Source organism: Furipterus horrens, unplaced genomic scaffold (genome assembly GCF_987537825.1).
Source record: "Furipterus horrens unplaced genomic scaffold, mFurHor1.1.pri manual_scaffold_12, whole genome shotgun sequence".
NCBI lineage: Eukaryota > Metazoa > Chordata > Mammalia > Chiroptera > Furipteridae > Furipterus > Furipterus horrens.
Genome location: NW_028327182.1, coordinates 48,111,845 through 48,132,800, shown reverse-complemented (window position 1 = coordinate 48,132,800; position 20,956 = coordinate 48,111,845). Strand labels below are relative to the sequence as shown.

The 20,956-nt window shown below is 41.3% G+C and overlaps 1 protein-coding gene across 1 annotated transcript in view; it reads right to left on the bottom strand.

Annotated features, from left to right (window-relative positions):
* GTF2F2 (general transcription factor IIF subunit 2) overlaps positions 1–14,936 on the bottom strand; it is a 216,396-nt gene extending 201,460 nt beyond the window's left edge. Inside the window, exon 1 of the mRNA XM_090258587.1 lies at positions 14,699–14,936. Within this exon, the coding sequence (XP_090114713.1) occupies positions 14,699–14,764 (66 nt within the window). The 5' untranslated portion in view covers positions 14,765–14,936. The remainder of the gene's footprint in view (positions 1–14,698) is intronic.
* Positions 14,937–20,956: the final 6,020 nt, after the last annotated feature.

The following is a 20,956-nucleotide window of genomic DNA, read 5'->3' as shown; positions in this document are numbered from 1 at the left end:
AGATAGACATCCTTACAGATGCAGAATTCAAAACACTGGTGATAAAGATGCTCACAGGCTTGACAGATAGGCTTGAGTATGGTAAACACATAAGAGAAGAAGTGAATTCTATGCTATGTGAAACGAAGAAAAAGCCACACAAAACCAATGGTGAAGGGAAGGGAACCGGGGTTCAAATGGATGATTTGGAACATAAAGAAGAAAAAAAGTCAACCAGTGCAGAATGAGGAGGCAAGAATTGAAAAAAATGAGGAAAACTTCCCAAAATTTGCAAAGGTGATGGACATACAGGTCCGGGAATCATGGAGGGTCCCTAGCGAGCTGGACCCAGAGGGGACCACACAAGGATGCATCATGACTGAGATGACAATGGTGAAAGATAAGAGTCCTGGGGACAGCAAGAGAGAAGCAGAGAGTTGCCTACAGGAGGCTGCCTATAGGACTATCAGCTGACTTCTCAGAGGACACTAGGCAGACTAGAAGGGACTGGCAAGCAGTATTCAATGTGATGAAAGGAAACCTGCAACCAGGACTACTCTATTCAGCACAGCTATCATTTGGAATGGAAGGGCAGATGAAGTGCTTCCCAGACAAGGTGAAGCTAAAGAGTTCATCATCACCAAGGCATTATTACATGAAATGTCAAAGGGACTTACTTAAGAAAAAAGAGATCAAAACTATGAACACTAAAATGACAACAAACTCACAACTATCAACAACTGAATCTAAAAAATGAAAACAAAATGCACCTAAGCAAACCAGAATAGGAACAGAATCATAGGTATGGAGATCATTTGAAGGGTTATCAGCTGGGAGCAGGGAGGCGGAGAAATGGGGAAATGGTGCAGGGATTAAGAAGCAAAATCGGTTGGTACAAAATAGACAGGGGGAAGTTAACAATAATATAAGAAAGGGTGAAGCCAAAGAACTTATATGCATGACCCATGGACATGAACTAAGGGCAGTGGGATGGCTGGAGGGAAGGGGGGTACTGGGCAGAGGGGAGCAAAGGGGGAAAAAATTGGAGCTACTGTAACAACACAATCAATAAAATATACTTACAAAAAAAGAAAACAAGAATGCTGCTGAATGCATACATTCTTTATAAGAAAAAATTTTTAGGTGGGAACAAACCAATGTTTCGATTGAACTTCAACACCTCCATAATAGAATAGCTTCCCACAGAATGGCATGAGATTAGAGACACTGTTAACAAATCCAGCAATGAAGAAACTCCACCAGGTCCCCCTCACAAATAAGGCATAAAGATGCTTCCATGCACAGAGACTTCCGGCCAAAATGGAGGCCTAGACTGAGACGTTCCATCTCCCTTCACAACTAAGAAGGAATACAACTACTGCAAAACCAGCAATAACCAGAAGTTTCAGAAAATAAATGGAAATCCAACATATAAAGCTATAAAGAAGTGGTGCTCATCTGATGGGTAGGAGGGGCAAAGCCGGGGCGGAGAGGTCAAGCTGTGCTTGTTGCAGCAGCAGCAGAGACAGCGGCAGTAAGCACAGACACCTGTATTTAAGGGAGGCGAGAAGCGCCTGGGGAGCACCCCCGGCTGTAGACCAGACCCATCACCATGTGATTCCAATGCCGGGGAAGGCAGACCTCCATTGCCTTGGACTGTGAGGCCCGGAGCGGGTGGCGACGGAGGAGGAGGCTCCCGGTCTCTCAGCAGAGTGAATGGCAGGAATCCATCTTGGACCACCACCCCTACAGAAAACGCCACAGTGTGGTGAGAAGGGTTGCCCGGTTGTGATGAGTGCACAGGACTCCGCCTCCTATAGCATAAGAGGTGTGACAGACCCGCCCAAAAATCTAACGTAAACACAAAACTGTTCAGGATGGCACAGATCATTATAGAGATCCCAGTGACGCAGCTGAACAGACAGTAAATATCTAATCTAATGAAGCAGCAGATAGAAAATCTTTCTGAGGCACATTTCAGAGCTTTGGTTATAAAAATGCTTACAGACCTAACAGCAGATCTTAAACAAGATGGGGAGGGATTGAGGGCTAGTCCTGCTGAAATGAACAAAAACACATACAAAACTAGTGGTGAGGGAAGGAAAACCAGGGATCAAATCAACAAAGGAACAAACAGTCAACCAGTACAGAAAGAGGAAACGATAAGTGAGGAAAATGAGGAGAGGCTTAGAAACCTATGGGGCAGCTATAAGCGGGCCAACATCCGAATCATAGGGTTGCCAGGATGTGAAGAACAACTAGAAATTGAAAAATTATGTGAAAAAATAATGAAGCAGAACTTCCCTAACTTGGGGAAGGAAATAGACTTACAGGTCCAGGAAGCACAGAGAGTTCAAAAAAAAACTGGACCCAGGGAGAACCACACCAAGACACATTATAATCAAAATGTCAAAAATTAAGGATGAAGAGAGAATCTTAAAAGCAGCAAGAGAGAAGAGGAGAATTACGTACAACGGGGTCCCAATAAGACTCTCAGCTGATTTCTCAAAAGAAACTCTGCAGGCAAGAAGAGACTGGCAAGAAATATTCAAAGTAATGAAAGCAAAAGCCTACAACCACGATTACTCTAGCCAGCAACGCTGTCATTCAGAATAGAAGGGCAAGAGAAAGTGCTTCCAGGACAAAGTAAAACTGAAGGAGTTCATCAGATCCAAACCGCTGTTATAGGAAATGTTAAAGGGACTTGTTTAGGAGGAAGAGGATCAAAACTATGAACATTAAAATGAAAACTGTAACACAACAACCAATAACAGAAGTTAGGGAACCAAAGCAACGGCAAACTAAGTAGGCAACGAGAGTAGGAAAAGAATTATAGGTATGGGGAATATTATGAGAGGAGGTCAGCAGGGAGGGGGAAGGGGCGGAAGGGAGGGAGACGGTACAGGAATTAAGAAGCATAGTAGGAGGAAGTGGAGTAGACAGGAAGACGTTGAGAACTATATGCACAACCAATGGACATGGACTAAGGTGGGGGGACAACTGGAGGGAGGGATGTCACCGGGTGGAGGGAAACAAAGGGAAAAGAAATTTGGACCACTGTAACAGCATAATCAATAAAGCATATTAAAAAAAAAAAGAGGAGATGCTTCCAGAAAGAAAGCTAAGATTGTGTAAGGAATGCTCAACACTGGAAAGAAAAATCAGGTCAAGAACAGTATGTGTGAGACATGACAAAGGGCTGCACCCAAGATGTGTCAATAGCCACAAATGTTAATATATAAACATTTTACTATTATTGTATTGTTTTTGCATTTCATTTTTGTTTATAAACTGTTTTTCACTGTTGATATCTATTGATATATGTCTCTAGTGTGAATGCCATTTGTGTTCTTTTTGTACGTTCTGAAGTTTTCTTTTCTTTTTCAAAAATTTATGCAATATGTGGCATACTTCTTGCTTGTTGTTCATGTTGGTAAGGGTTTTTTCAAATTATAATCATGTTTTATATTATGCCATATATTATACTTCAAAAGCCATATCGAAGGAAAGAATTTATTTTTTCTAAAATAATTGTTATAATTTTAATGCAATAAATTTTTTGCTGAATCGCATCAAAGAACACTGCTTACAAGAGTGTATTTACTATATGTCGTGAAAATTTCAGCAAATTATTATGAATAATAATGTTTTTAAAGACATTTTTCATAAACTCTGCATTTCTCAGTAAAATAGCCTGGCATTTATCAGACGAATTTTAGCAATTACACATGGCACTCAAAGGGTTAAAGTTGTTGCAGAGGTTCCTAAGCCTCTCCTTGTTTTTTTTCAATTCTTGTTTCTTCTTTCTTTTCTGGGCGAATGTTTCTTTCTTTCTTTTGTTCCAAACTGTTGATTGGAATCCCAGTTTCCTCCCCATCACTGTTGGTTCCCTGTATATTTTTCTTTATTTCACTTTGTATAACCTTCACTCCTTCCTTTATTTTGTGACCATACTCAATCATTTCTCTTAACATCCTGATCACCAATTATTTCGAACTCTGCATCTCATAGCTTGGCTATCTCCGTTTAGTTTAGTTCTTTTGGGTGGTTTTGTTCCATTCTCTCATTTGGCCCAAATTTTTTTGCCTCCTCAATTTGGAAGCCTCTCTGTGTTTATTTCTGTGTATTAGGTAGAGCTGCTTTGACTGTGTCTTGATAGTATGGCCTAATGTAGTAGGTGTCCTGTGGGGTCCAATGGCTCAGCCTCCTCTATCACCCAAGCTGGGTACTCAAGGTGTGCCCTTTATGTTGGCTGAGTACACACTTTTCTTATAGTTGAGCCTTGGTTGCTGCTGGCAGACCAATGGGAGGGATTTACCCAGGCCAGTCAGCTCTCAGTGACTGGCTATGACCACTGACCACCAACCTCTGCCGTTCATGGAGGATCTGCTGTACAGGGGCAGGATGGTGATGCTCCAATGTGGTCTGTAGCTGTCCACTGGGTGTGTTGACCCTGGGGTTTCCCAGGTGGCACAGTCCAAGGTCAGCGCCCACCTGTGTTTTGCCTGAGCTAAAAAGCAATCTGAGATGGTTTCTACTTGTGCTGGGTTTAAGAGGTTCCCGGGTGAAGCCAAGCTGTGAATCTCAGCTGGCTGCTGCCAAGTGCTTGGACTAAAGCTCAGTGAGGCCAGCTATTTCTTGTTTCATAGGATTTAGGAAGTTGTGAGGCATGAGCCAAACCCAGCCATTCATATGGAAAAACAGCTTCAGTGGGCCTGTAGGTTGGGTGGGGTGGAGTCTGCGGATCTCCAAGGTGGGTCAAACAGTATAAGCCAGGTTGATGAAGTCTCAGGTATGGCACCAGCGTGCTGGCTCCACCTCCATGGATGTGGTTTCTTTATTCCATATTTGTCAGACTCCCATTTGACTCAATTTCTGACAGTTTGGGCTCATGGTTGTTCTATTTTAGTTGTAATTTTGATGTGGTTGTGTGAAGACGCAAGCCATGTCTGCCTATATCACCACCTGTGTACATTAATTTCTTTCCCTGTAACCTAAACATCTTTCTTTCAATTCTACCCTTTCTCTCTTCCATTCTCTTCTCTACTTACTTATTCCATCAGAAAAATAATGATGATGATGATGATGATGATAACAGCTAACACTCAGAGTGCTTACTAAATGTAATAGGAAGAATCTAAGATGTCCCCCAATGCCTGATATTCACACCATAGTGTAATCTCCTCTCCTTGAGTGAGAAGGGACCGGTGACTTGCTTCTTTCTATTCAATACAATATGGCAAAGGTGGTGGGATGTTACTCCTGTGATTAGGTGACTTCAGTCTTGCTTCTCATTGTTTTCTAAGTTTGCATGCTTTGATGAAGTAAGCACCCAGAATAGAAAGGCCCATGTGTCAAGAAACTCAAGGTAGGCTCCAGCCAACAGACAGCTAGGAAGTTAGGCCATCAGTCAGTTCAACAAACCCAGAGAAACTGAAGTCTGCCAACCATAGACATTTGGAAACAATCCTTCCCCAGTCACAACTTCAGATGAGAATCCAGCCCTAGCTGACACCTTGACTGTAGCCTATGAGACAATACAAAGCAGAGACCCAACAAAGCCACGCTAGTATTCTTGATCTACAAAAACAATGCAATAATACAGGTGTGTTGTTTCAAGCTACTAAGTCTGTGGAAATGTTATATAGCAATAGATAACAAGTGACAAGTACTCTTCTAAATGTTTTAAATAGATTAACCATTTAATCCCTATACATTTAATTCTTACACAATCCTATTATTTTCTCCATTTTTCAGATGAGAAAACTGAGACACAGGGAGGTTAGCAAATTTGCTAAAGACTACACACCTTATTAGGTACGTACTGACCCATTTCTCTGCCTCTCTTTACAGCAAAGCTCTTCGAAAGAGGTGTCCCTGCTGGCTGACCAGAGTTATCCTCTCCCATGTTGCTATACTCTACACAGGCTTTCCTCTCTACCACTCCACTGAAACTAATGACCACAGTTACCAAAGATTCCATATTGCGTAGTCAATGTTTAGTCTTAATCTTACACACCTATCAATAGCATCTGAGAATTGTTTCATCCTTCTTCACACACTTTCTTCACTTGGCTTCAAGTCACCATAATCTCTCCTGATTTTTCTCCTACTTCTCTGGACTCTCCATTTTGGTGTTCACACATCTAGATTCTCACCCTCCTAACAACCTCTTAACTTCAGAGGGCTCTGGTTTCAGTCCTCAGGCCTCTCCTCTTCTCTAGCCACACTCAATTTTATGGCGTCTCATCCTGTCTCATGGCTTTAAATACCATCACTCTCTCCCCAAGTCCCAACTTATATATCCAACTGCCTACGCAAGCTCTCCATCTGAATATTCAGTTGACATTTAAAACTTAAAATCTCCACACTAGAACTATTTATTCCTCATAAACCTGCTCCTATTACAATTTTCCATATCTCAGTAGAAGTCAACTCCATTCTTCCAGGCACTCAATATGAAACTTTGGAGTTACCCAGAATAGCTGCCCCTTGCCCGACACATTCCACATCCAGTCAACTAACACATCCTACCAGCAACGCCTTCAAATTACATCTGGACTCCAGTCCCTTCTCACCAATTCCAGGGTTACCATCCTAGTCCAAACTACCATCATCTCTTGTATAAAAATTGCTATAGCCTCCTGATTTCCTTGCTTCTACTCTTGTCCATGACTATTTTATTCTCAATACAGCAGCCAGAGTGACCATCTTAAAACATAAATCAGGTAACAGTGTTCTGCTCAAAGCCCTTCCATTTACTTGACATCTACATAGCGCTATGTGCCAGGTACTTTTCTAAGCACTTTACAAATATTACCTCACTTAGTTCTCATAACAACTCTATTAATTATCCATTTGCAGATGAAATAACTGAGGTACCAAAGAATTATTATTTATCAAAGGTCTCACAATTACTAGTAATGCAAACCAGATTCTAACCTAAGCATTCGAGCTCTATAATCACCATGCCATGCTGCCTCTCTATGGCTATTGACTTCCCATGTCACTCAGAGTAAAATCCTGTGTCTTAGATGATTCAGCCCCGGGCTATGCCATGACCTCATCTCACTCACTTGATTCCAACCATACAGATCTATGACCATTCCCAGCACCATACATCTAAGGACCTTTGATTCTGTCCAGAATACTCTCCCTGCAGGTTATCTGCAGGTCACATCACATAATTTATCAATACTTTAGATCTATCTTAAGAGTGAGGCACTTCCCACCTTATGTAAAAGAGCATACTTTTAAACCTTTTATCTTGATCTACTTTTCTTTAAAGCACTTATCACTTGCTGTATGAGGTCTGTCTGGAAAAAGTCCAACCACTATTAATATAACAAGAACAGTTTGCTGTTGTGTGGCTCTCGCATTCAAAATGACTTGAGCAAGTAGAGCAACAAATCTGCATCAAATTTTGCATTAAGCTTGAACATTCCTCCACAGATACTATTTGGATGATTCAGAAGGCAGCAGCTATGGGCAACTGGTAATTGGCAGCTCCATCACAACAACGTGCTCACTCATGCATCACATCTTGTGCAGAGTTTTTTGGCAAAACATCAAATTACCCTGGTGACTCAGCCCTCCTACAGCTCAGATTTGGCAGCTTGCAACTTCTGGCTTTTCCCAAACCTAAAATCACCTTTGAAAGGGAAGAGATTTCAGACCATCAATGAGATTCAGGAAAATACGACAGGGCAGTTCATAGCAACTGGGAGAACCGTGTGAGATTCCAAGGTGTCTACTTTGAAGGGGACTGAGGTGTCACTGTCCTATTACAGCTCCTTGTATCTTCTTCAATAAATGTCTATTTTTCATTTCATATGGCTGGATACTTTCTGGACAGGCCTCATTAATGTATTTGTTTATTATCTATGAGAATGTAATCTGCATGAGGCAGATATTTTATCTGTTTTGCTTACTGCTGTATCCTTAGCATCTAGAATAGCCTGGTACATAGTAGGAGCACAGCTGTTACTTTAATGACTGGATATCATTGAAGAAACATTAGCTAATGTTAACATAATGACAATGATGGTATTTTGGGGATATACGTACCTAGGATACAGAATTTAATTTTAATAAACCTCATTTCATTCTCAGAGGGAAACTTGAGATCTACCTTAAAATAAGTGTGCGTGTGGGTGGGTGGGGGAACGCCAGCAGTGGAGTGGCACATTCTGTAAACCACCACTGTCCCTTCATTGCTGATTCCTTGAAATGCTATTAAGATAAATGGAGTACAAGAATGTTTCAGAGCATTTTAATTCTTGAATGACACCACACTTCTTCAATACATTAACCAGCTCAGAAAACTGTGTGATCAAACTGCTCAAGACTACAATTTAGGCCCTCAAACAAGAATAGAGTTCTAACTGAAATAACTATGTATCATACACTGAAACAAATTTAGAAATCAAATTCAGTACAATAAATTATACCTAATACAAGCAATTGCCAACTTAAAAAAAAAAAAATTATGTTCCAGAAGTTAATAAAAACAAGTTTGGTACTCATGCTACACTGTCATCATCATCATAATAAAATTGTAAGTTCCCAGGTAAACCGACCAGCTTACTTAATTCATTAGTTGTCAAATCCTATACCTTTGCGATGAAAAATAGAATAAAATGAGGATAGTATATCAATCATACATAACTCTCTACACCAAGAGCGTATGGAAATGGGCTTCCCAGAATTCCAGTCCATTAACATTAAGTCTGAAAAAAGAGAGGGAGAAAAGGAAAAAAAAAAAAAAACAGTATGCAGTATATGATTCCAAGGCTCCAAAATGCTATTTCAGGGGGTGGGGGGGAAGCTGATATTTTAAATAAAAACGTCTTTATTTTTAATAAAATTGTATATATTCAAGGTGCACAATGTGATTTAATGTACATAGTGAAATGGTTACTACTGTCAAGCTAATCCACACATCATCTCCTCACATAATTACCCATTTTTACAATGAGAATATCTGAAATCTACTCTCTTAGTAAATTTCCCCCTAATATTTTTGTCAATATGTCACTTGTGAGATATCTTGTTGTTTCCACTGTCTTCACATTCATTAAAGAAAATTAGATAGAGATAAGATAATAGGTACAATAGGGGATTTTTTCAGATTTCCCAAGGCCAGAGAAAGTGACAGAAAAATAACTCAAATAAGCATTATTTCCTCAGGGAAACTTCCCTTGACCCCTAGGTTAGGTTCCCTTGTTATGCACACTCACAGAGCAATATTCCTTGCTTCAGTATCCTTACCTGTTTTTAATTGTTTTCATTAGGACTATTATTTGATTGATGTCTGTCTCCTGCAGCAGACTATTAATTCTAGTTTACACAGCATGGGCCATGTCTGTTTTGGCTCAAAACATACCCAAAGCCTATTACAGTGACTGGCAATCACTCCTCACTCAAGGTGCCAAAAATAATAAGGTCAAACCTGCCTTTGAAATAAAGAGGCTAAGGTTATATGTACAGACATCACTCCCCTAAGTTTCTTGGCCAACTTTGTTTCATCAAAGGTCTAGTTCCCCAATGACTCATCTCCAAAGCCCTGTTTCTCCAAAAGTACAAGCAAATTAAGGACACTGTAGTGAACACTGTGATGGACAAGGCCTTCAGTCCCCATTTAGGACTGAAAGCCTATTCCCCCAGCTGCTGGGAGTGTGGCCAGATAGCTTTTAGCCCTCTCTGGAATTGCCTCCACTTTGGAGGCACTTTGGCCAAATCATGCACTTGGCAGACACAGGGTATAGCTCGCCCCAACTCAGGAGAGTAGGAGGGCTTCCTGTGGAATCGTCCTCAGCTTTCCTTGAGACTGTGTCACACCCTCTGCCCAATGCTGCTTAAGTCCTTTTCCTTCCACAGGTGGTGATCCCAAGAGCACTCCCTAATGAACCCATAACTAGTCTCTCTCAGAATCAGCTTCCCAGGGAACCCAATCTGTAACAAGCAACAGATGGAGCTGATGAGACCCAAGCTCAACCGAAGCTCACAGAAATGAAATTTCCACCTCATCTCTGTTCTCCAGGGAGATAATTCATTAAAGAGACCCCAGAGGGGAAAAAAGACATTTTCTATTCCTGGTATAAGCTTAGTAGCCAAATAGACCTAAATCTGAATTGTGTTCCAGGTTCGGGCAAGATAATTAACCTCCCTAAGTCTCAATTTCACCATCTGAAAAATATAATTAGTACCTCCTTCACAGGTTTGCTTTGTAAAATAATTCGTCGTCGGCAGCCGTCCGTCTCAAGAGACGATGGTGTAGCTTCTTAAGAGTCTATCTGCACCGCCGAGAATGGTTGTGCAGTCCGACTCGGGAGTGACACGGTATCTGTCTCCTCCCGTGTTGAATCGACATCTTGCGATGACGCTGGAGTGTCCTCTCCAGTGAAGCTGAAGCTACAGAGCCTGGGCAGGGTGATATGGAGGGTCTGCTGTTGCCCATGCAGCAGACCCCCCCTCTCTTCGCAGCTGAAGGGTCCAAGGGAAAGACGGAGTCAATACAGCTTGGTTTCAGGTGCGCCGCAGGAGTTGCCGGTGTTGACTACAACGTCAAACCGCCTTAGGGACTCCGGCTCCGGATTTTCTATCGGGGTTTACTCCCTTAGCCTTTCCCCTGAAGAGGTATGCCGCAAGGCAGCGGAGGTTTTTTGGCGTCAGAGTTTTCCTTCTCTGTGTAAAATAATTAGTGCATAATAAATTTAAGTTCCTTTTTCTCCTGTAAGGCTCTGGGGTGTCACCCATCCCAGTTTCACCTCTCCCTGTATAAAGCTTTCTCTTTGGCAGCCAGTGTCCAACTGCTTACCTATCTGTGAAATAACAAAAGCTGAGCTTGGTGACACTGTAGTTGTTGACAAAGGACATAATATTCAGAGGGGATGATGTCCATCCCTCCTGTCCTGATCCTCTCCAACAAACATTAGTCAAAATGCTTATAAGAGGAAGATTAATGGGGCTAGAAACATATCTTTATGCTGGCTAAAAATCTGTTGTTTAGACCTCCTGCAGTTCTCGTCAATACCTCCATGTGTCCATTCCCACCCCGCAAAAGGAAGTATTTCTTATAACTCAGGCCCCAGTATGATATTCAGTACGTACTTACAAAAACCCCACCACTACTAATAACCTTGCCAGCTTTAACTCCTCCTGTTCCCTATCATGTACTTTACCCTCAGCTAATCATAACTAGAGAAGATGATTTTTCCAAGTCTATATATTGGAAGCCAAACAACAGAACTATGCTAAAAACATTTTTAAACATCATCCAAAAATTTAAATCATGATTTGGTATAGGGTGTGTAGTAGTGGTGCGACCAGTTGCTAACCTAACAAGTGACACAGACTGAGCAACAGGAACAGGGTAACGCAAACTACAAGAAACTAGCTTCCAGACTGCTTATGTTTTGGCAGGTGACATTTATTATAAAGTTAAATCCAATCATGTCTATTATCTATCAAAACTTACTTAGATCATTATTCTCTTGTATATTTAAGATATTCAAAACACCAGAAATGGCATTTTATTAGGCCAGAACAGAACAGGTACTAGATATCATGGTACACAGTCTCCTACTATGTTTGCCTTTTCCTGAATAACCCTAGGGCTGCCCTGCCCTTCTAGGAAGTTTTTTCTAACTAATCCATTCCACATGTCTTCTTAAATGTTACCTTCCCCAGGAAGTCATCCCTGTTTCAGCCAAACAATTCTTTCCCTACTCAAAACTTTAAGAGAGCTTGTATGTACAGCTCGTAACTGTACTTATCCTGTTCTACGCCTATCTAGTGATGGAATTAATAAAATATGTACAAGTTGGCCCATAAACTTTGATACTCTTAAGAAGAAACTTACCTATTTTGCAACAAATGATCCTGAAAGATCAGAACTCAAGGTATTATTTATAATGAGAAATATTAACATGTAGAACAGTGAATTTCAATCTTTTTCATTCCATGGCACACATTAACTACTAAAATTCTTCAGCACACCAAAAACTATTTTCTGATGATCTCACAAACAAATAAGAATTATGTTGATTGATTTACAAAAAATAATAATAGTAATTACCTACTCTTTTTGCTCCAAAGTGACCTTTTAAAAAATCAGGTGCCTACAATTGTATAAAAGGAGTTCTGGTATCAAGAATTAACTCATCAGACATAATTTCATTATGTGACGTGACCAATAGGATACAACTCTATTACATGACCTATATATTTATGGTTCAAGAAGGCCTTCATACCACATCAGTATTGTGTTGGCTGTTGTAATTTTTTTTATCTGACAATCTAAGGAACAAGAAGTCAGTGCCCCTGACTAAACAGTTAGGTGTTTCCTGTTTTCCACATCAGTTGAAAATCGCTGGTATAGAGAAAAGACTTGAAATCGGTATGTGGTTCTATTCACAAATTCTTATTGAATAAAAATAAAGATAAACTTTCTAAGCAAATGTTGTATTTTAGCATCACACAAAGGAAGTTGAAAATGAAATTCACCATTACAATTTGACTCACTCACATAATTAATTCTTATAATTCAGAGATGAAAATCTAAGTATGCTCAAGATATGGGCATGAAATTCACACTAAATATTAACCCAAGCTCAAATGAAACATGTAAAAATATCTGACAGGTATGCAAATCAAACCCCATTGCCTATTGGTACTCCTTTAACTAGAGCAGAAATAAAAGTTGTCAAAGGGGGAACAAGAATGAATTTTAGAAGAAAAAATGTTTGCTAGCTAGCAATTCTTGTCCCCTTTCTGAAATAAGCTTGTCAGAAAGTCCTTTCACATCATGGAAAGATTTGCAAACCTGTTAGTTTCTTTGATAAGATTAGAAAAAGAAATACTGCGTGCCAAGTTGATATGAGGGAACAACAGTGTAAACAATAAACAATGAAACAGTACAACTACCTTTATAAAACAATGACAAAGGCTTGAGTTCTTCTTTAAAAGACAACATGTATTCAATGCATGTATGAGATCACATACTAGCTTCTTCATTTTAGATTCATTGCGTTCTTTCACATTCTCATTTAGTCAGTCACCACATACTGACAACCTACTGAAAAAAGTCTCCCTAACTCCTCAGACTTCATTATCACATAACTATGATCCTGTGATAATTTTCTAATTTTGTCTCTGCTTATCTTCCTCTCAAGCTTAATTATTTTGAATCATTTGCATCCCTATCTTACTTAAAAACCTCCAAAAGGTTACTCGCTTCCTTCCTATAGACTAAAGATATTCACACTTCACAATATGAGTATATGTTCCCAACCTTTTTTTTTAACACAGGCCCTTTGCTATAAGTATATAATCTCCTCTTTGTTTTCCAGGACACATCATGTTAATATGCATTTCAGTCTTGTATTTCTGTTAAACGGTATACTATGCTATGCCTCTGTACACCCACCCAAATCCTGTTAAGGTAAACAACATTTACTGAGCATTTACTGTACTCCAATCACAAATGTATCATCTCAAGTGCCACCATTTTTTCAAGCTCTTTCTTTAAGTCTGCAAGGGATACCTCCTTAACATTTCTCCTCCATTTAGCATGCAGGAGAGAAATGCTCATTTACTCAATCTTTTTAAGTCATACTGATATAGCTGTGATAAATCAAATGAGTAGCAGAGACAAAGGCTAGGGCTGAAGAGTAAAACGCCATGCATTCATTCATCACCTATCTGTTGAGCAATTACCATGTGCCAAACACAATTCTGGGTGTGACAGGCAAGAGTCCTATGTTCATGGAATGTGACTCTGTGTGTGTGTGTGTGTACGTGTGCAAGCACAGGGGAGAGGGAGGTAACCAACACTGAACACATGAGCACAGGATCACTTCGGACTGTGAAAAGTGCTCTAAGAAAAGTACAACACAGGTTTGACGTGGTAGGCAATGATCATAAGGCAGTTTATTTTAGAGAGGTGGACTGGAAGGACCTCTCATATTTACTTGATAATGCAGCCATGTGATAAGGTTTTTTAAAATTTAACAAACCATTTTGCTTGAAGTTCAAAGACTCATAATCACATTTTGAACATATATATGTTATGAAACTCTCATAAGAAACAACACTCACCAATATGAAAGAGTAAAGTGCAAATACTGTGGTAAGGGCTAATCGAGATTGCTGTCTTTCCAAAAACCCTTTTTCTTACGGTCTGTTTCCGGAGACCCAGCCGTACTCTAAAAGAACACTACAATCAAATGGTCTCTTCTTTCGTGAGCTCAGAGCTTGTTCAGATGTCCTGAGAACTCCATTAAGGGCCATCTACCCAAGAGAGCATTTAAAGGATCGGTTCTACTTTCTGGCCGAAGAAAATGTACAGGAAGCTGACACTGAACTTCCTTTACAGGCTGATGACTTAAATCAGTTTCACCAAGAGGCAATGCAGAAATTCTTCAGTCTAGCGTAAAATGCATCGCTCGAATTGGGACACCATGACAGGGCCCCAGAAACACTAGGTCGTTGAGAACGGAAATCCATTCCAGGGAGGTTCGGACTCCGGCTGAAAGACATTGTGGTCCCCTAAACTAGTTTCCTCGTCTGCAACCGTGTATAACAACGAATCATGCCTCTCAAGATATGTGAAGATGGCCATAAGGAACTTTAAAGGGCGCACGAAGGGGGGGCGGTCTCAAGAAACTTAAACTACTTATAGTAGGAGGACCGCAAGCGAAAGCCGCGCGAACCTTACCTTGACCAGCCACACTCCGGTGTTCTGCTTGGCGCCGGTCAGGTCCAGTTCCCCACGCTCGGCCATGGGTCTGTCGGCGGGGGAGGCGTGCGCCCCACAGCAGCGTCCCCGAGAGCTGGGGAACTGCGAAAAGAGGGACCGGAGCACAATACCAGCCGCGGTGAGAAGCCGATAGCGAAGCCAGGGAATCCACCTCCCAGGAAGCCGGGAAAGAGGAACGCGCCACTGGGAATCGGGAAGTGCGCTTGCGCGCTACCATCGTCAGTACGGCTCGCTGATGCAGACAAACCTCCGGGAGCTACAACTTTTTGAGTGGGCGTGGCTACCGGTGCAGGCTGTGTCCGAGTGTTTGAGAAGTAGGGTGGAGTGGACCAAAACATCAGCGATACATTTAAAGACTACGTCAACAGAACTGAAAAAAAGAAAATATCAAAACAGAAATGTAGGGTTAAAAGAGACAAAGGCTGTCAGTTGATGTCCAACAGTAGTTAAGGAGAGACATCATTTGGAGGACGGTGTTGTATTAATAAGCAGAGTAAGTAAATTAGCACAAGTGGGCAGTGAAATCAGACTGCATAGCTCACTATGCAGTTTCTAGACCTGGGGGTGGGGGAGTAGGGAGCAGTGTCTCAACTGAAAGGCTACCCTGAGCGCATCTGATTAAGCAAGCAGAGCACACTCCTTTCAGACTCTGTAACCCGGAGTACAGGTAATTAGGTTAGTGACAATAGACGTGTAACAGACAAACCTGATTGTTAAACTCCCCTTCTTAAACAATTTCCCCTCGCTGTACTTGCTTATAGAAAAAAATTCAATCCTCTCTACACAGACCTTCTCAATCTGATCCCTGCCACTCAATCCAGCACACATCCAACCACCCTGAAGCCGTCAGACATCCCCAAACATATCAGTATCTTCCTCAATTTTTTCAGAGCCTCTTCACATTTGATCCTCTTTACTCAGATGCTTTATTCTGCCCTTACCCTCACTCACCCCTGTCGTGATCGGCAAACTCCTACTTAGGTTTTAAGACTAATATAAATATCACTTCACCCTGTCTCTTGTGGCTCAGTGGATTGAGCGCTGCCCTGCGGACCAAGGGCTCGATTCCCAATCAGGGCACATGCCTTGGTTGTAGGCCAGGTCCCCGGTTAGGGGCATGCAAGAGGCAACTGATTAATGTATCTCTTGCACATTGATGTTTCACTCTCTTCCTTCCTCCCTTCATCTCTCTCTAAAAGTAAATAAATAAAATCTTTTAAAATAAATATCACTTCCTATGAGAGCTTTTACCAGCTCCCCCAAGGGAAGTTCATTTTGCTCCACATCACATTACAATATACTTGTTTATATGCTGCCTTTACTTTCCAAGCTATGACCTCCTCCTAGACTAAAATAGTGTTTTATTCATTTTATATCCACAACATTTAGCACAGTGCTACTGTCAGATTTCAAAAGGCCTTGGTTGAACTAATATTTGCTGAAGAAAAACAAACAGTAATATGTTTTTGTGGGTCGGAAATCAGGAGAAGGCAGTGAGCTTATAGCAAAGCAATTGATTTATTGGGGAACTCACCAGCGAGAGGGGGAATTAGTCAGTTCAGGACCTATTCCCACCCGAAAGGGGTTCAGATATTGGTTTTTAAAGCAACAAACCACATAAGGGGGAAGTAAATGTGTAAGTTTCTTTTGGTTACTTTCTATATTTTAGTGAGTTGTGGTTCCCTTACTGGCTAGGGTGCTTCACCACCGGATTTAGCCCCTGCGCTATATTCTTTCTGCTCCTGCAACGTGTTTTGTCCACTCTCAGTGTTTGTAACCACTTTTCTTCTTTGTTCTTGTGATCGTTCTGTTCTTCCTGTCCCGTCCTGTTTTTTTGTTCCAGGTTGTTAATTCTGTTACCTATCAGTTTTAAGAATGGCAAGTAATGTATTTAATCATACATCCGATCCATGCACGTAATTGAAGAAATTCCATATCTGTGAGCATGGGGCCAGGAAAAGCCATTAAGTCTCTGAGATCAGCTGGGAAAACTGCATGTGCTGAAAAGAAAAGTTGCATTCTTGTGTCACAGCTTGAGAAAAGGACTTAAAACATGTAAAGGACAAGTGGGTGAAGAGAACCACTTTAAGCTTTGATCAAATACGAAGTATAAATTTAAACATGAGACCATAAGATAAGGAAATTAAACTAGCCTGGAGCACCTTGGTAATGGACTATAGCGTAAAGGATCAGGGCATTGGCCTTGATCTATGTATCATGGTGTGTGTGTATTTACAGAGATTGGAGGAGAATAGCTAAAGGAGTAATGGCTAGAGACAGAAAGAAAAGGTGAATATTTAAAAATGATTATTAAGGAAAGAAGAAAAATCCAACAATTTATTGAGTACCACATCCTCATCTACTGTTGAATATAGAACAAATTTCATCTACCTGTACTTTTTAAGCCCCCTTTCTGCTTAAGGAGGAGTACTTACAGGCTGAGAGACAAGGATACAAGCAGTGAGAGAAAAGGAGGACATGGGCTCTTTGAACCAGATTCACAGATTTACTCAGGAGACTGACAGTGTAACAGATAATGCAGCCAGATTCTTCCCCTCCTAAGGACCTGTACTATCGATAATTTTGGCCTGATTCAACTTTATGTTCTTTCCACCATGATCTCACAGCCTTAATATCCATTCTTACACATGTTCTCTGGATTTCTGCTCATACAAATTATAAAACTTAAGTAGTTCTTTTGGAGTATAGCACACCTCACAGGTCATATTTTGTACCTCACCTTTATGGGCCTGCTGAAATTTGAGTCTAGTTGTATGTCTAGAAGCAAAGAGAGTGGTGAGTGGTGGGCCCTGAGGATAATTAGCATTGTCAAGGGAGGCAATAGCCTTAGGAGAAGTCATTACTTTCCTTAGAGAAGTAGGATTAATTCCCTCCTAGACTGGCAGGAGGTAGAAGGATTGCTATCACTGGAAGTGGGGAGACTGGTTATACTGGGGAGGCCACTTCCACTAGCAAAGAAGATTCATCAGAATTTAGGAACTCAATGTGCCCAGCTTTATCAGGGTCTTCCCTATTTCAACTTACAGAATCCCATTCTTTCTTAACCAATGCTCTCACTTTAGCAGCAGACACCCTATGAGGCTGGGTGTTCAACAGGTGTTGTAATTCAGCCAGTCACAGGACAAGATTTTATGTTTGATTTTTAGCAGGCTACCGGAGGCAAGGGTTTCCTTCAGGGCACACATTGAAGCTTCCAGATCATTTATGTGGTGCTTGAGCTGAGAATTCAAGTCCCTGAGCTCATCCTTTTCTTTCATCACTTAGTCCAGCAACATGACAAGCAACCAGCAATCTCATTATATTAATCTTTCAAAAATGGTCAAAAGTATCAAATACACAATCACTCAGATCTTTGCATTTCTTAAAAAGTATTTTATTAATTATGTTGTTACAGTAGTCCCAATTCTTTTTCCTTTTGCTCCCCTGAGCCCAGTACAGCCCTTCCTCCAGGAATCCTAACCCCCTTAGTTCAGGTCCATGGGTCGTGCATATCAGTTCTTTGGCTTCACCTTTCCCCACATTATTAACTTCCCCCTGTCTCTTTTGTACCAACCAATTATGCTTCTAAATCCCTGCACCATTTCCCCATTTCTCCCCCTTCCCCCTTCCAGCTGATAACCCTTCAATTGATCCCCACACCTGTGATTCTGCTCCTATTCTGGTTTGTTTAGTTGAACTTTGTTTTTATTTTTTAGATTCAGGTGTTGATAGTTGTGAGTTTGTTGTCATTTTAATGTTCATAGTTTTGATCCTCTTTTTCTTAAATAAGTCCCTTTAACATTTCATGTAATAATGGCTTGGTGATGATGAACTCCTTTAGCTTTACCTTGTCTGGGAAGCACTTCATCTACCCTTCCATTCTAAATGATAGCTTTCCTGGATAGAGTAATCCTGGTCCTTGCTTTTCATCACTTGGAATACTTCTTGCCAGTCCCTTCTTGCCTACAAAGTTTCTTTTGATAAATCAGCTGACAGTCTTATAGGCACCCCTTTGTAGGTAACTCTAGTTTTCTCTTGCTGCTTTTAAGATTCTCTCTTTATCTTTAATCTTTGGCATTTTAATTATGATGTGTCTTTGGGTCTAGCTTGTTTCGGATTCTCTGTACTTCCTGGACTTGTATGTCTATTTCTTTCACCAAATTAGGGAAGTTTTCCTTCATTATTTTTTCACATAAACTTTCAATTTGTTGTTCTACATCTTTTCCTTCTGGCACCCCTATGATTCGGATGTTGGCACACTTAAAGTTGTCCCAGAGGTTCCTAAGCCTCTCCTCATTTTTTTCAATTCCTGTTTCCTCATTCTGTACTGGTTGACTGTATTTTTTCTTCCTTATGTTCCAAATAATTGATTTGAACCCCTGTCTCCTTCCCTTCATCATTGGTTTCGTGTGGATTTTTCTTCGTTTCATTTTTTTCTTCTTACCTTATGCGTTTGCCATACTTAAGCATATCTGTCAAGCCTGTGAACATCTTTATCACCCATGTTTTGAACTCTACGTCTGTTAGGTTGGCTATTTCCTCGTCTGTTAGGTTGGCTATCTCCTCGTCGCTTAGTTCTCCCACTGGAACCTTGATCCATTCCCTCTTTTGGGCCATACTTCTCTGTCTCCTCACCTTGACAGGCTCCTGTGTTTGTTTTCCTCTTTGTCTTAGGTAGAGTTATCACACCTGTTATGTTGTAAGGGGCGTAGCCTTAGGTATTCTTCAGTATGGGCGGCCCCATTCATCACGTTATGGCACTGTATGTGGGGGAAGGGTCTGAGAGGGAACAATGCCGCTTGCTCAATACTTGCCCCTTTTCCAGGCACTTCTCCCACTTACGTATGGGACTGGTGCCTCTCTAGCTGTTGCCCTGGCCGTTGTTCCCAGAGTGGGTACTGTAGATGTTCTAGGACCATGGAGGCCCTTTAAACAAGCCGTATCTGCTGAGAGACCGGCAGTTTCTTCCTCCGCCCCAACCCCCACTGGTTTTTACAGTCAGAAGCAACGCTGGAACCATAAGATGTGTAGTCTGGTCTGGTGCTGGGAATGCTTCCCAGGTGTCCCTCCCAACTTTTTAAATTGTGTGACTGTGCTTCCCGCCAGCCTGCCACTGCCACCACTGCTGCTGCCACTACACAATGTCCTCTCTACCCTGGCTTTGCCCCTCTACCTGCCTGGATATGGCGGAGGTGCCACACACACCCTATGCTAGGTTGGAAGATGCTCTGTCCAACAGAGGCTTCATGACCATGGCAGAACAAACTTTTACCGAGGACACTTTGTTATGTCTGGGGGAAGGAAGGTTACTGCCTCTCTAGTGGAGACCAGCAGCTAAACCTTCATCCCTCATGCCTTTTATTGAGGAGGATACATACGAGAGATACAAGGTTAAAGAATCATAAATTGTCAATAGCATTCAGGCATTTGACAGTAACAGATTACATATACCAATTTAGGGGTCACACTGACTGATCAGAGTCAAGGTCTATAAAACATCTGGACCAGGTGCTGGGTTCCATATACACCCTGCTAGAGATTGTTTACACTACATTACTGACAAGGAAAGAAGAGCAAGTTCTAAAGCATAATGAGCATCCTTTGATCCAATTCCCACGGCAATACTCTGTGTGGTTGACAGTTATGTTCTGCACACAGCCTTATGTTGAGACTTAGAGACAAGTACGGCCAGAATGCTGGTGGCAGTCATGCTCAGGCCGGGTCTACAATTCCTTAAACCGCGAGGAGTGGTTGCCCACACCTGAATGAGTATCTCTCTTTATATCTTTGTTTGTTGGACTTCCATGCAGCTTGATTTTCTGGAACTTCTGGTTGTCTCCAGTTTTGAGGTAGTTGTATTCCTTCTTAGTTGTGGAGGGAGACACAGCATGTCTGTCTAGGTCTCCTTCTTGGCCAGAAGTTAGATCCTTGCTTTTTATAAGTGGTCGATTGTGTGTATCCAATGCAGATATTTTATGGGTTTCTATTGTCTATTCACATCCTGGAACTTCAGTCCTCTTTTTACTACTGGAAATAGAGTCATTAGCATCTTTAATCAGATTACAGAGCAATTACAGGAATCCCAGAAACAATTTAGAAAATTCATCCTTAACATTCTGTTCCTCTAGAACCACTCTTTGTACCAAAATCTTATTGGGGTGCTCCACAGAAATAGAGAAAGAGGGAGGGGGGGGAGAAAGAGAGAGAGAGAGAGAG